This window comes from Oncorhynchus mykiss, chromosome 13 (genome assembly GCF_013265735.2).
Source record: "Oncorhynchus mykiss isolate Arlee chromosome 13, USDA_OmykA_1.1, whole genome shotgun sequence".
Taxonomy (NCBI): domain Eukaryota; kingdom Metazoa; phylum Chordata; class Actinopteri; order Salmoniformes; family Salmonidae; genus Oncorhynchus; species Oncorhynchus mykiss.
This window is the reverse complement of record NC_048577.1, coordinates 15,279,443-15,291,462: the sequence shown is the minus strand read 5'-3', so window position 1 is coordinate 15,291,462 and position 12,020 is coordinate 15,279,443. Positions and strand designations below refer to the sequence as shown.

The 12,020-nt window shown below is 42.9% G+C and overlaps 1 protein-coding gene across 1 annotated transcript; it reads right to left on the bottom strand.

Moving 5' to 3' along the window:
* Positions 1–1,173: 1,173 nt before the first annotated feature.
* On the bottom strand, positions 1,174–11,813 carry LOC110485740 (inactive phospholipase D5). The gene is made up of 10 exons (XM_021556896.2): positions 11,465–11,813; positions 7,569–7,705; positions 7,105–7,288; positions 6,727–6,835; positions 5,628–5,755; positions 4,756–4,953; positions 3,514–3,665; positions 3,021–3,186; positions 2,597–2,687; positions 1,174–2,347 (listed from the first exon to the last, which is right to left on the bottom strand). Exons 1-10 carry the CDS (start codon positions 11,501–11,503, stop codon positions 2,118–2,120), a joined length of 1,434 nt encoding a protein of 477 aa, XP_021412571.2. The 5' UTR covers positions 11,504–11,813; the 3' UTR covers positions 1,174–2,117.
* Between the last annotated feature and the right edge of the window lie 207 nt (positions 11,814–12,020).

Sequence of the window (12,020 nt, the reverse complement as noted above, 5' to 3'; positions counted from 1 at the left end):
AACACACTAACCTCAGTCAAACCATCGCACATCCCTGATGCCACCACCCATGTCAAATAATCCTGAGTTGGTGCTAATCCGCAGGAGCAAAAAGTGCTAATAGAGCTGTCTAAAATATCTTTGACCTTAATCTGTTGCCCTGACAACGGCACCCGCCCACCCCACCCTCTCCATCCCCTCCTCTCCTCATCGCTGGGAGGGGCAGGTCCTTTTTCATCACAAAGCGACCATAAACAACACAGGGATAATGCTAAAGCCACGCAACTCTTCACTAGAAGAAGCAGGAATGGAAAGCACGTTTCCCATTCCATATCACCATCATAGGCTACATAAAGGCTATTCCCTTATAACAAAATATAATTTGGACAGAAAAAGTGCAAAACATTGTATAATGCAAGTTGAGGGGAAAAAACTATCAAACGATAGGCCCCATTACATGTTTATAACAATTTACCACACGACTAAGCCTAGGCTGTAATTTCAACTTGAATAGTCTATAATAAAACTTACTAAAAATGTTGATATCAAACTTTGCGGTCAACATACAACTAACTGAACATGAAAAAGTAATCCTCATCTCTCATTGAATCCATTTACACAGTGTCAACCCAGAGCCATTTGATATCTAATATAATACTATAGCACCATCATGTGTTCAAAATAAGTACTACCACACTCCTGATGTTGCTTCATGTGGTGCCCGGCACGAACGCAAGGCACGTGCCCTGGGCCCCGATCTCCAGGGGGCCGCCAACCAAATTATCATTCACAACTTTTTCTTGTTGGGGGGGAGGAGCGTATGATAGCAAAATCGGTAGAATTGCAGGAAATTATCTATAAACTGCTGAATTCTTTCTCAGCCTCATGGCAAAATGTGTAAATAGTAGGCAATTTACTTTAAAACTGCAACATTTTCTCATAGCCTCATGACAAAATGTGTAGAATAGCATTATAAAACATAGATTTTAGGCATGAAGTTAACTGTCCCCCCCCCAAAAAAACAAACAAAAAAAACAGCCCTGATGGGAATAACAGCCCTGATGGGAAAAGTAAGCCCCATGGTTCATTTTCCTACACTTCTCCCCTTTACTAGGCCGAAGTGGTGGCCATTATATCCTTTGTTTTCTGCTACTTCCGGTTGGAATTGTTTCAGAACAGTGGAAATAAGGATGAGGTATCGTTTTTATTACAGTCAAGTATAAAATAAGTTCACATTATATTATGAATCAACAAGGCGAAACTGTATCATAAATATATCATAAATATAGTGTACATTCCATGTATGTTAATGAATCATTCCTACTTGCATAGGCCTACTGGCTTCTGTATAATGATATTCTTCTGTTCTAGGTTAAATTATCCTCTTCTCCTTGAGCGTGTATGTGTACTGAGAAGGAGGAGGGGGGGGGGGGGGGGGGGGGGGGGCGCTGGGCATTTTGGCAGTTCCCCCAAAAGGCATGCCATGCAATTGCACACAGGTAACATCCTACCAGTTATATTGTAATTTGTTTATATGACAATAAGTCTAGAAAGAGAGGTCGTCTCCATGTAAGCATGTGAAATATAATTAAGGTAAAGCATTTTATGTTTACTATGATTTTTTTAGTGGTTATATAGATTATTAGAAAAGGTTAAAATACTGAGGTATTCTTGTCAAACTGAATGCATAATCAGACAATACAAAATGCATACATACTTCAGTGTGTGTAAATGTAGAGGTCCTGAAAGAAATGACACCATTAGAATAGTCGTTTATGTTCGACCTCCATGCCGCTCATGCGTATAATAGTGCATATAATGGTCCACATAACCAGATTTGTGCATCTTCGGGGTAATCCATATTTGGCCGTCATCAAACATGGGGTGCATTCATTAGTACGCACCACAGCAAACCGCAGCAAAACGTTTTGCAACAGAAACATTTTTGCTACGAAAACGAGAGTTTCATATTGGACAATTTTAACTCGGTCCCACCCCCTTTTGGCCTGTTTGCGTCAGTTTAGTTCCTAGTGAATACACCCTTGTTTCATGACAAGTTAAAGGGAAAGTTGTGCTGATAGTTTATTAATAGGGGTCGTTAGACTCATTCCAGGTCTCTTTGCCCTCCTTGTTATCCGTCAGACTCTTGACCTCTGGTTGTTGTGGAGGTTCCTGTATTTGCTACCCTCTGGAGTCCTGTTACTGGCCTGTAGGGTTTTAGCGTAGCGCGAATGCCAGTCTCTCTCGAATACAGCCTTCACCTGTTCCAGGAATGTGGCGCCCCTCTCCTTGAGAGTTTGTGTTGGTTTGATGACGAGTCCGGTCCCAGCGTTATAGACAAACTCACTCCCCACCCAATCGTGATTACCTGAGGAAATAGAGGCAACGCACATCAGATATCATACCATTGTGCCATGAGCAAGGTACTGCATTCCAAACTAGCTCTAGGGAGTGCTGAATTGTGGTTGGAACCTTTGCTAATCTCCAAAATGTGTGTGTGTGTGTGTGTGTGTGTGGGTAGGGGGTTTAAGAGTAAAGGATAATATGTCTTCTCCGTATCAATATTTTTGTATAATCAATGATACAGTAGATTCCCAGTGACATCTGGATCACTGACCTATGTACACAGCACTGTCGGTCACCATGTACTTATTGTGGTTGACTCCTGGTTGACTATTAGCCATCTGCTCTCTCCTGCTAAAAAACTTCTGCAGGAATAGAAGATTAAAGTCATAAAACCAAATTGATATCCACCGCAACAGAGGCAATGCTAGTGCACTGTACGGCTTCAAGTTGCTTTAAAACTCTATGAGCCATCATGCATCTGAATTCCTGAGCCACTTTATTCTGAAAGGAATATTACAGTCCAAGATCAATGTTTTTAGAAGTTTTAGAAGTAGTCAAAAGTACTCTAATGTCGAGATGAAATCACCCACACCCTTGATTGTGTAAAACCAGCTACAGTACGTGGTATTTTGGAGTGTAATATACAGTACATCTCTTTAATAGGCCTTTCACAGTCTTTCTTTTCATTCACTCACCACTTCTAGGGAGCAGTTGGCCAGCTCCATGCACAGTGACTCGAGGGACATCACGAAGTTAAAGGTGAGCGGGTGGGTCTGCTTCCAGAAACTAATGAGCATGCGAACTTTGACCCCTCGCAGGACCACAGCCTCACGTATCATCTCATCGATAGGAGACCAGTATCTGTGTCGATGGAAGGGTCACAAAGTCACAGGAAATGAGATGCACAGCAGAGGACCACAGGGTGTTAGAAGAACACGTTGAGCCACAATCCTTCATGTGTGTTTCAGCCAATGGCACCCCTGCCACTTGGTTTGCTACAAAGCGGAGGGTTTGGGCTCTCAAATTCATAAATCAAGGCACGGATGCAAACTACGGCTGCGCTCAGATTGCAGATTGCAGAAGGTATAGCTACAGCTTGTATGACATATATTATGTCATTGGTCCCACTATAATGAGCACATTGTGAAAAGATGAATAGGCTCATTATTGGATATTAGGAAGCATCACCTTGAAACTAAAGACCCTCCAGACCTTCTGGTGAGTAGGGGAAGGTAGTCTGTGACAGAGATGTAGATGAACAACTTGGCCTCCTGCATCACATGCTGTATGACATCTATGTCCTTGGCCCGATCCTTTGGACAGAAGAGGTCAGGAGAGGTCTGAGGAGGGAAGGAAGGAACCAAGAAAGGAATCATAATCAAGATGAGAACACACATTCAAATGATTCAATTTGACTTGTTTTGATTGCAGGTTATATTAAAGACAGTCAACTGTTTCAATAAGTAGAGCTTCAGCGTTTCATAGCTTCACTTTATTACTGCCTTCTATGTGACAGCCTTTTAGCCTGTATTTCACACTTTCAAAACAAAGGTTATTTTCCAATTTCCCATTTCCTACATTTTAAGCAGTATCAATACTTAACATAGTCTGAGACGTGGGGGGGGGGGGGGAGTAGCGGGCGAAACGAGGACGGACATAACCCCAACATGCGTCATTGTCAGAAGTGAGCTGAGGGGAGCGGAGGGGAGCGGAGGCAGAGGAGGAGGGCAAGGTTTTGCCAACAGCAGCATCACAGTAGGACGCCGTACCATCATTACTTCCTGTTACGATGATGAATGTGTTCTCTGTAGCTGATCAACACATCATCCCTAGGGGGATGGAGAGATTCATTACTGTCAAATTAGACGCTGACGCGTCCAACGGAGACGTTTCATTTGTTTCTCTGCGTAACATTTACATGATTAATCACCCGGATGGGTGTCGGTTTAATAATTGATAAAGCAATCTGTTATGGGTGTCATAACGTTTTGTAAAGATTTTGTCCATCTAGTTCAGGACATTCTAGGGTACAAGAACCTTTTGTAAATATCAGCTGCATGGTCAAGTAATAATATGTCTAGTAAAACTGATTGTGGGTAGTTATGGTTAGGGTTAGGGCTAGTTAGGTTTGGTTAGGGTTAGTTAGGGCTATGGTTAGGGTAAATTAGTGTAAATTAGGATTAGGGTTAGTAAGGGTTATTCTACTCCATTTCAACAAGAGTGAAAAACATAACTCCAAAACTCCTATAGCAAGACAATGTTATGGTTTGTAGACCAGTGGTGGCTGGTGTCACTATACATCGGAGGACAGGCTCATTGTAATGCCTGGGATGGAAGAAATGGAACGCAGCCCGTACTCCGATTCCTCCCTCCACCAGCCTCCCCTAATCTACTCTATGTAATACACAGTACATAACAAAGAATCCTCACCGACACATAAGCGGTAACCTCTGTATCATTGAGGTACAGCGTTACGGGGTTGTCCTTGCCGTAGAGGGCCGTGACTCTCTTAGACCAGATAGAAGGGACGTAGTCTCTGTACTGGAGCTGCCAGTAAAAGGAGAAGACCCTATGGAGGTCTATAGCCAGACAGCTGCAGTTATAAACCAGCACCCCCAACTCCTTCCTCTGTGGAGAGATGCAGAGAAGAGACGGAGGGAGAGGAAGAGGCAATGTGGTTGACAGTCTGGTTATTAAAGGGAGAATGAGTGTGTTGACTGGACGGCTGAGAGACTCCTCAAACACACTAGTTATGTGCACTATAAGTGAATACTTGTCTGATGAAAACATTGTTTGTTTCAGTGTTTGTGGACTATATACCTGTTTATTTCAGCTGACAAAGACTGCTGACAGCTCATTATTGCATGTACAGGACCTTGAGAAATTTCTGTTCTCTGCTGACATTTCTGCTAGAGTGTGTAGATTTCTGTTGTCTTGCACTGTGTGTGTGTGTGTGTGTGTGTGTGTGTGTGTGTGTGTGTGTTGACTCCTCATTGGCCAATATGTTAATTACATTCAATGGGAGTTCTACCACCAGCTGGCATTACGGCATGAAAGTGCCAGGTAATCACTTCTCTAATCACTAATGGACTAGATCAGGGTTTGCCAAACCCAGTCCTGGGGCCCACCCTGGGTGCACGTTTTGGTATTTGCCCTAACACCACACGGCTGATTCAAATAATCAAAGGTTGATGATGAGTTGGCTATTTGAATCAGCTGTGTAGTGCTAGGGCAAAAACCAAAACATGCACCCAGGGGGGACCCGGGACCGAGTTTGGGAAACCCTAGTCTAGAACTGGTACCTTGGACAGTGATCGCCAGTCCATGCTGGCACTGCCAATGAACACATGCTTCCTATCAACAACCCAGAAATTGGAGTGCAGTCCGCCTCTGGTCAGAGCTGACATATTCACAAAGCGAACCTCGGCACCTGCAGGGGGAAAATGAAGTCAGGGAAGAAGAATACTTTATTGTCCATTTTCTTGGAGAGAATGGAAATGGGTCTTTTTGCTTAATCAGCCCAACTCCAAGGGATTGGAAGCACAGGGACGGCCTCAGTGTAGAACCCCAGGAGCAGTTCAGAAGGGAGCAGTAAAGCACCTTGCTGAAGGGCACAACCTCCAGACAAACATTTAGGCTTCTAAAGCCCTGTTTCTATTGGCCCCTTAAATCACGGCCACATTCGAGAAGAAAGGCCAATGTGGCCTGTGGCTGACAGAAAGACATACAGGCAGCCTTGGAGGCAGGAGGCAATTTGACAAGGAAGCAGTTAAGTTGGATCCATTTGCACATTCATGTTGTTTGACCTTGTGGACTCAAGTTTGCCGGAGAGCTCAAGGAGTGAGAGTGGAGCTCATACAGTGATGGATGTTGTATAAAATGTTGTATAAACTGGGTGGTTCGAACCCTAAATGCTGATTGGCTGACAGCGGTAGTATATCAGACAGTATACCACGGGTATGACAAAATGTTATATAAAGTGCTGTATCTGCTTTCCTTAAGATAAATATGAGACACTGTAGCCTACAGATGTAGGGTCTAAATTTGAGGACGTTTGCTACAGCAGGAAAATAATCCTGCAGCAAGAGGAAATTTGAATCATTATGTGGATTATAATTAATGGACATTTTTGTAGGGGTTGATATATTTTTTGTTAGGCCAAATCAAGTCTGAATTTTCAATGTGGAAATGATCAATTTTAGAAGCCTTTTAAAAACTCAAATGCACTACAAGTTTGCATTTCTGCTCTGCAGGAAAATTCTCCACAACAAAATAGTTATTCAATTAAGCTCTTACATCTGTATGCATAATTGGGCAAACACAGTACTATAGGCCATCAATGAATAACACATTGCTGTTTTTAAATATTATGTGGAGTGATATGAATGAAGTGTCACTTACCATGCTCTGTTAGTTTCTGCAGTTCAGCAGAGTCTGTGAGACTGCTGGCAATCTTCAATTTAACCTCCCGAATCTTGAGGTTGAGCAGTCTCTGGAACAGGAGCTGGCCCTGAGACATAAAAGGATATGTACAGTATGACTGTTATTATTCCCTCTGCTCGGTGAATGTCCTTATCCAAAGACTGTTGCAGGTTTTGTGTGGCTTAGTATCAATTTCTGCTGCTGGGCGCAATGCTGATATAATGGAATAGCACTTTGCCAAAGTAGAGCATTTGTAGAACGGTCCATAGTTTTATAGTTTGCGATATATGATGATGAAGAAGAAGAAGAAGTAGAATAAGATGAAGATGAAGGAGTGGCATTATTGTTACATGATACCTGTTTGCCAGAGTTGGGCCATGTCTCTTGGTCCCATGAGTTGAGGTTCCAGACGGGAGATACCACCTCCACTGAGTGCTTGGCCTGGTCCAACAGGCTGTTGAGACCTGTGGAGAGGGGCACGTGGGTTGTACCATCTACGGAAAGGGGGAGGTCCTCCGGAATGTTCTCCACAAGGACAATGCTGTTGAGAAAGCATACAGTTTCAATCATAAAAATCATGTACATAATTTCAGATCTCTGAAATCGATGATGCAGACATCTAAGACATATGTTTATGAAAGCATCTTAGGGCCTTGGAAGATTTTGACTCCTGTCAATTCTAACAATGTTGTAGGCGTGTGGATTTACTTGTTACAGATAGGTAGCCCTGCTGACTGTTTTGGACCTTTGTAATGACTTTCATTTAGCTAGCGCAAGTATTTGGTTCTGGGTTCCTTTATTATAGTTCCTGTACCTCTTACCGACAGTGTCTGTTACAGTTCTCTTCTGTGATTCCATCCTCGTCCTCCCCCCAGACGTCTACAGCGGAGAAGGTGAGAGCCACCAGCACAGCGAAGCAGCACAGCAGAGCAAAGATGGCTATGCACTTCTGCTGAGACTGGAAGACAGGGAGGAACACACATCATGATCATTAGACACCAAATGGAAGAAAATAGAATGAAATATGGATGACTAAAGTGGACTTCTGTTGGGACCGAAAGACAGAGAGACAAACACAACACATCAAATCAGGGTTGTGTTCATTAGGCAGCAAACAGACGTTATGGCAGCAAACAGACGTTAACAGACGTAATGTTTGTTTTCTGTTGCAAATACTTAGATATGGTGTGCCCTAGTGAATTCGACACAAATACTTGTTTTCCATTGTAAAATCATTTAAAACGTATGCCCTAAAGAACATTATCCACATCAACCCATAAATGCACCTCTCATCTGTCCCCTGGTAATTTGTTTACATCCCAGATCATGACTAATAGAAATGCAGCCAAGGGAGCAAAACTGACAACAAACCGTTTTTTAAAAGGAACCTCAATGGATTTATTAAATGCACCTCAATCTCTTCTTTCCTGACTAGGACTAATCTCAGCCAAGAAGCAAAACTGACTTGATGAACTATTGACAAGTCCATTAGGTCTCAGGAATTACACAACAAGAAAATCATCCTTCATTAGATTTGTATATCAATCATCAATACATTTGAATAGCAGTCAGGATTTTACGAATCAATAACCCAAATAGAACGTCATTGTACTGTGCAGTCAGACATCAGATGTGACAGAGGAAGGTAATGGTCCATATTTAAAGCAGGCATTGAGTGCGTCTGAGCCGGACATTGGATGTAATCAATTCTCATTGGAGGCTGCAAAGCACATTTCCTCGGCTGCAATCCTCCGGTGGCTAGCTCCAGGCATTCCAAATGAATGGGCTGAGAATAGAAGATGCTAGCTTACCGGTCTAATGGTAATATATTGAATATTGATGGTGGATGTCCTATTCTAGAGATCCTGCCATCCTCCAACACACGATACAGTATATGCTGCAGTGGAACACTTGAGTTTAGGTTGGAGAGGCTGTTATAACGCTCCATTGCATGGCATTTAAAAACAAACTATTAACATTTTTATATAGTGTCACATTTTGACTTGAGGACAGCTGAACTAGGCCCCATCTCTTTGATAGTCACGACACTTTGCAAACTGGTTCCTCTTGAGTTGAAATAATTTCAAATACTTGACCTGTGTACAGTATACAGTAGTCCTAAAAATTCTCAGCCACAAAGGGTGATCAAATGAAGATCCTACATCTTTAGGGGTCTTGTACTATATGGTCAGTTTTGAATGAGGATGTAGGGATCACAAGTCATTGATGAAATGTGCGTTTGGTCCATGGATTCCTTTTCCCTGGGGATCAACACACACACGGCCAATATCTCTCAAATCCTACTTTATGCTAAGAAGAAGCTGAGGGGACAAGTGAAGTGGAACAGTCTTCCTGTAATGAATACTCAGGGAGAAAAGGTGTAGATTCCCACACAGAGCACGGCAGGTGTTTATTTGGCCTTCGTAGAAGGCAGGAATCGTGGTCAAAGGCAGGCAATGGTCATTAACAGGCAGGAGAAACAAAACTAGGACTGAAGGCTATAACTGGTTCTCACAAACGAGCTAGGAGCATGCTTAGTAGAGTCAGAACAAACAATACCTCACAAAGGCACAAACAGAATGAACTGAACTAAATAAGGAGCTGATGAGACCAGGTGAGTAACTAACACAGGTGAAATCAATGAACAAAAATGAAAGACAGGGCTACGTTCAAGAACACGAAGAAACAGGGCTACGTTCAAGAACACAACGAAACAGAACACGAGGTTGACTAAGAAAATAAATACAGAACCTTACACTTCCAAACCAAAATGAAGGCAAATTTGATTCACAGAAAAACTATGTTTAAAGGAAAGAAAGAAGGAAAACACTGTTCTATTGAAGTAAAAGAACAGGGGCTTAGGTATGTAGTAGGGCCTTTCAACAGCTGCCCTACGCCCGCCTGAATTGTTCAGGCGCATCCAGGCTGAAAGGATTTTGTTCAACCTTAAACCGGCTACTTTGCTGTATTGAGACCGTGTACCTCTTTTTGGGGTCTTTTTGTTGTTTGTTAGTAGATGTAGTAGATGTAAATTACATGTTTAATAGTATAAGGGGTGGAACTTTGGTTTCAGAAGTGGGGGGACATCATTATCATCATTTATTTTGTATCATATATTTTTTTTACCCAATCCGATAAACACTCTAAACAGCCTACTCGGAGGCGTCCGCATGGTCCTAAAGTACGCCGCTGCCTCGTTTTGTATCACATTCCAATGATAAAACTGGGAGGACAAAAATGCAAACGCAGAATGTTGGGGGGGGGGACATGCCCCAGTGAGAGTTGCGCCCCTGAGTGTAAGCATCTATTTTATACAACAGTATTGTGACGACACATCCCCTTGGGGGACAGTAAAGATGAACATTTTCTTCTCCTAGTGGGTTGGATGTATGTAGCTTTAATTGAGGGCCAAGTCAATGTGGTGAATGGTCAGAATTACAGATCTCTCTTCTGAAAGATATCCTCAAGAAGTACCCTTTTTTTTTTCATTTAAAAGTGCAGGCCGGCAGTTCTGTTTCGCTTAGTTCGACACTCCTGCAATCTGATTCTCTCGGTTGTTTGGCCCTTTGGCACGACTGTTGACGGTGCCTGTATCAGTGTTGCGCTGTCTGTGGCTGTCACCATCACATTATGTATTATCTTTCTCTCTTTTCTTCTCCCATTTTGTATTTGAATCAACATCCTCCCTTGGCCCCTGCCAGCTTGTTTACTGTCTATGGGTGAGGGAGCTTTGCCCTGAACCCTTCTTCCACAACTGTAGTTTTTTAAAGATTCTATGTAGTCAAGAATTTGCCACCATTACAACCAATAAAACTTCTGACAGCTAGATTTAGTATTTTCATCACCATCCCTCTCTGGCCCCTTGTCAGCTTGTTCAGTGCCTTTGGATGAAGGAGCAGTGCAAATGTCCCCCTTTTTCCAGCAGGTTTTTATAACTTCAAGTAGTCAGACATTTACCATCATTCACAACCTATGAAACTTTTGCCAGTGAAGCAAAACAAAGACTGGTCGAAGTCAGAAAAAACGATACAACTTTTGACAGCTAGTGAAACAAAAAGTGTCACTCCTCAGCTATAACATGTTGAGAATGGCCAGTCCACATAGAAAAATATTGTCAAGTCAATTTCAAACCCGGGCCATCATCTACTCTCCTCCCTGTCTGTCTCGAGCGCTCATGCGGAACGAAGGAAAAACAGCCCGGATGCACTTTGCACTCGTCTGTCGCGCCAAGGGAACGAGGGAACCGCTCCTCCCTTCAATTAATTTAGCGGAGTCAAGGACCTCGCCACGTTTCGCTGGTGTTAATACCCATGGGGAAATTCATCCGCAATAAATACAAGCCAGACCTGTCAGACACTATCCCGGCATAAACCCAGAATTACATTTTCTGGTATCATTTTTAATTCCACAGCAAAATGTTATTTAATTATATAATTTAAAAAACACTATTCTCGGTGACCAATTGTATCTGTATGCAACGAATTACAAGTAAAGCCTACAATTCTGGATATTATAATCAACCAATCAAATCTCATTATGATCAAGCATTAAAATCTCAGTGAGAAAAGTTACTCAGCCGAAATGAGCCAGTATGTTCTGTAAGGACATTAACACCCAATTCTGTACAATATAATGAGTAATAATGTACACAAATCATTCTAAATAATAAAAAAGGAAGGTGATGAAGGAGTACATCATTGGTCAATCTCAAACTCACCTTCATAGGCTCCTGTGGCTGTGTAGTTGGTGCTGCCATGAGTCCTTTAAACTTCACACACCTGGTCAACTAACGGTCAACTAATGGTTAGTCACATTAGACATTCTCCAGTCTCAGTGACCTAATAAACCATGACCCTGTCCTCACAGTGTCCCCTTGTCCTCATAATGCTGTTGCTCTGGTCCCGACAGTGTGTGTGATGCGTGGTGTAATCCGAGGTCTGTCCCGGTAAGCCCTGACATGGTCTCTCCACTTCCTCTCTGGCTCTTCCTTTGTGTGTTCTTCTACTCTGTCCACAGTGATAGTGTGAAAGTGTGCGTGTTTCGATGTGTGTGTGTTTGGATGTGTGTGTGTGCTCTCTCTACTCCCCTCCACACTGACAGAAGCAGAGGGAGAGATAGAGTAGGAACAGGACTGTGCCCACCCCTTCAGTCCAAACATCCAATGTGAAAGCTCTCTCCAAGCTGAGCCTCCTCCCTCCCTCCCTCCCTCCCTCCCTCCCTCCCTCCCTCCCTCCCTCCCTCCCTCCCTCCCTCCCTCCCTCCCTCCCTCCCTC

Excerpts from the sequence above, each read along its gene's own strand:
- LOC110485740 (XM_021556896.2), bottom strand. The coding sequence starts at position 11,503 with ATGGCAGCACCAACTACACAGCCACAGGAGCCTATGAAG. Across the intron at positions 5,756-6,726 it reads GCAGAAACTAACAGAGCATG|GTGCCGAGGTTCGCTTTGTG; the intron begins GTAAGTGACACT and ends TTCCCCCTGCAG. Across the intron at positions 2,688-3,020 it reads CCAACTGCTCCCTAGAAGTG|AAGTTTTTTAGCAGGAGAGA; the intron begins GTGAGTGAATGA and ends CTATTCCTGCAG.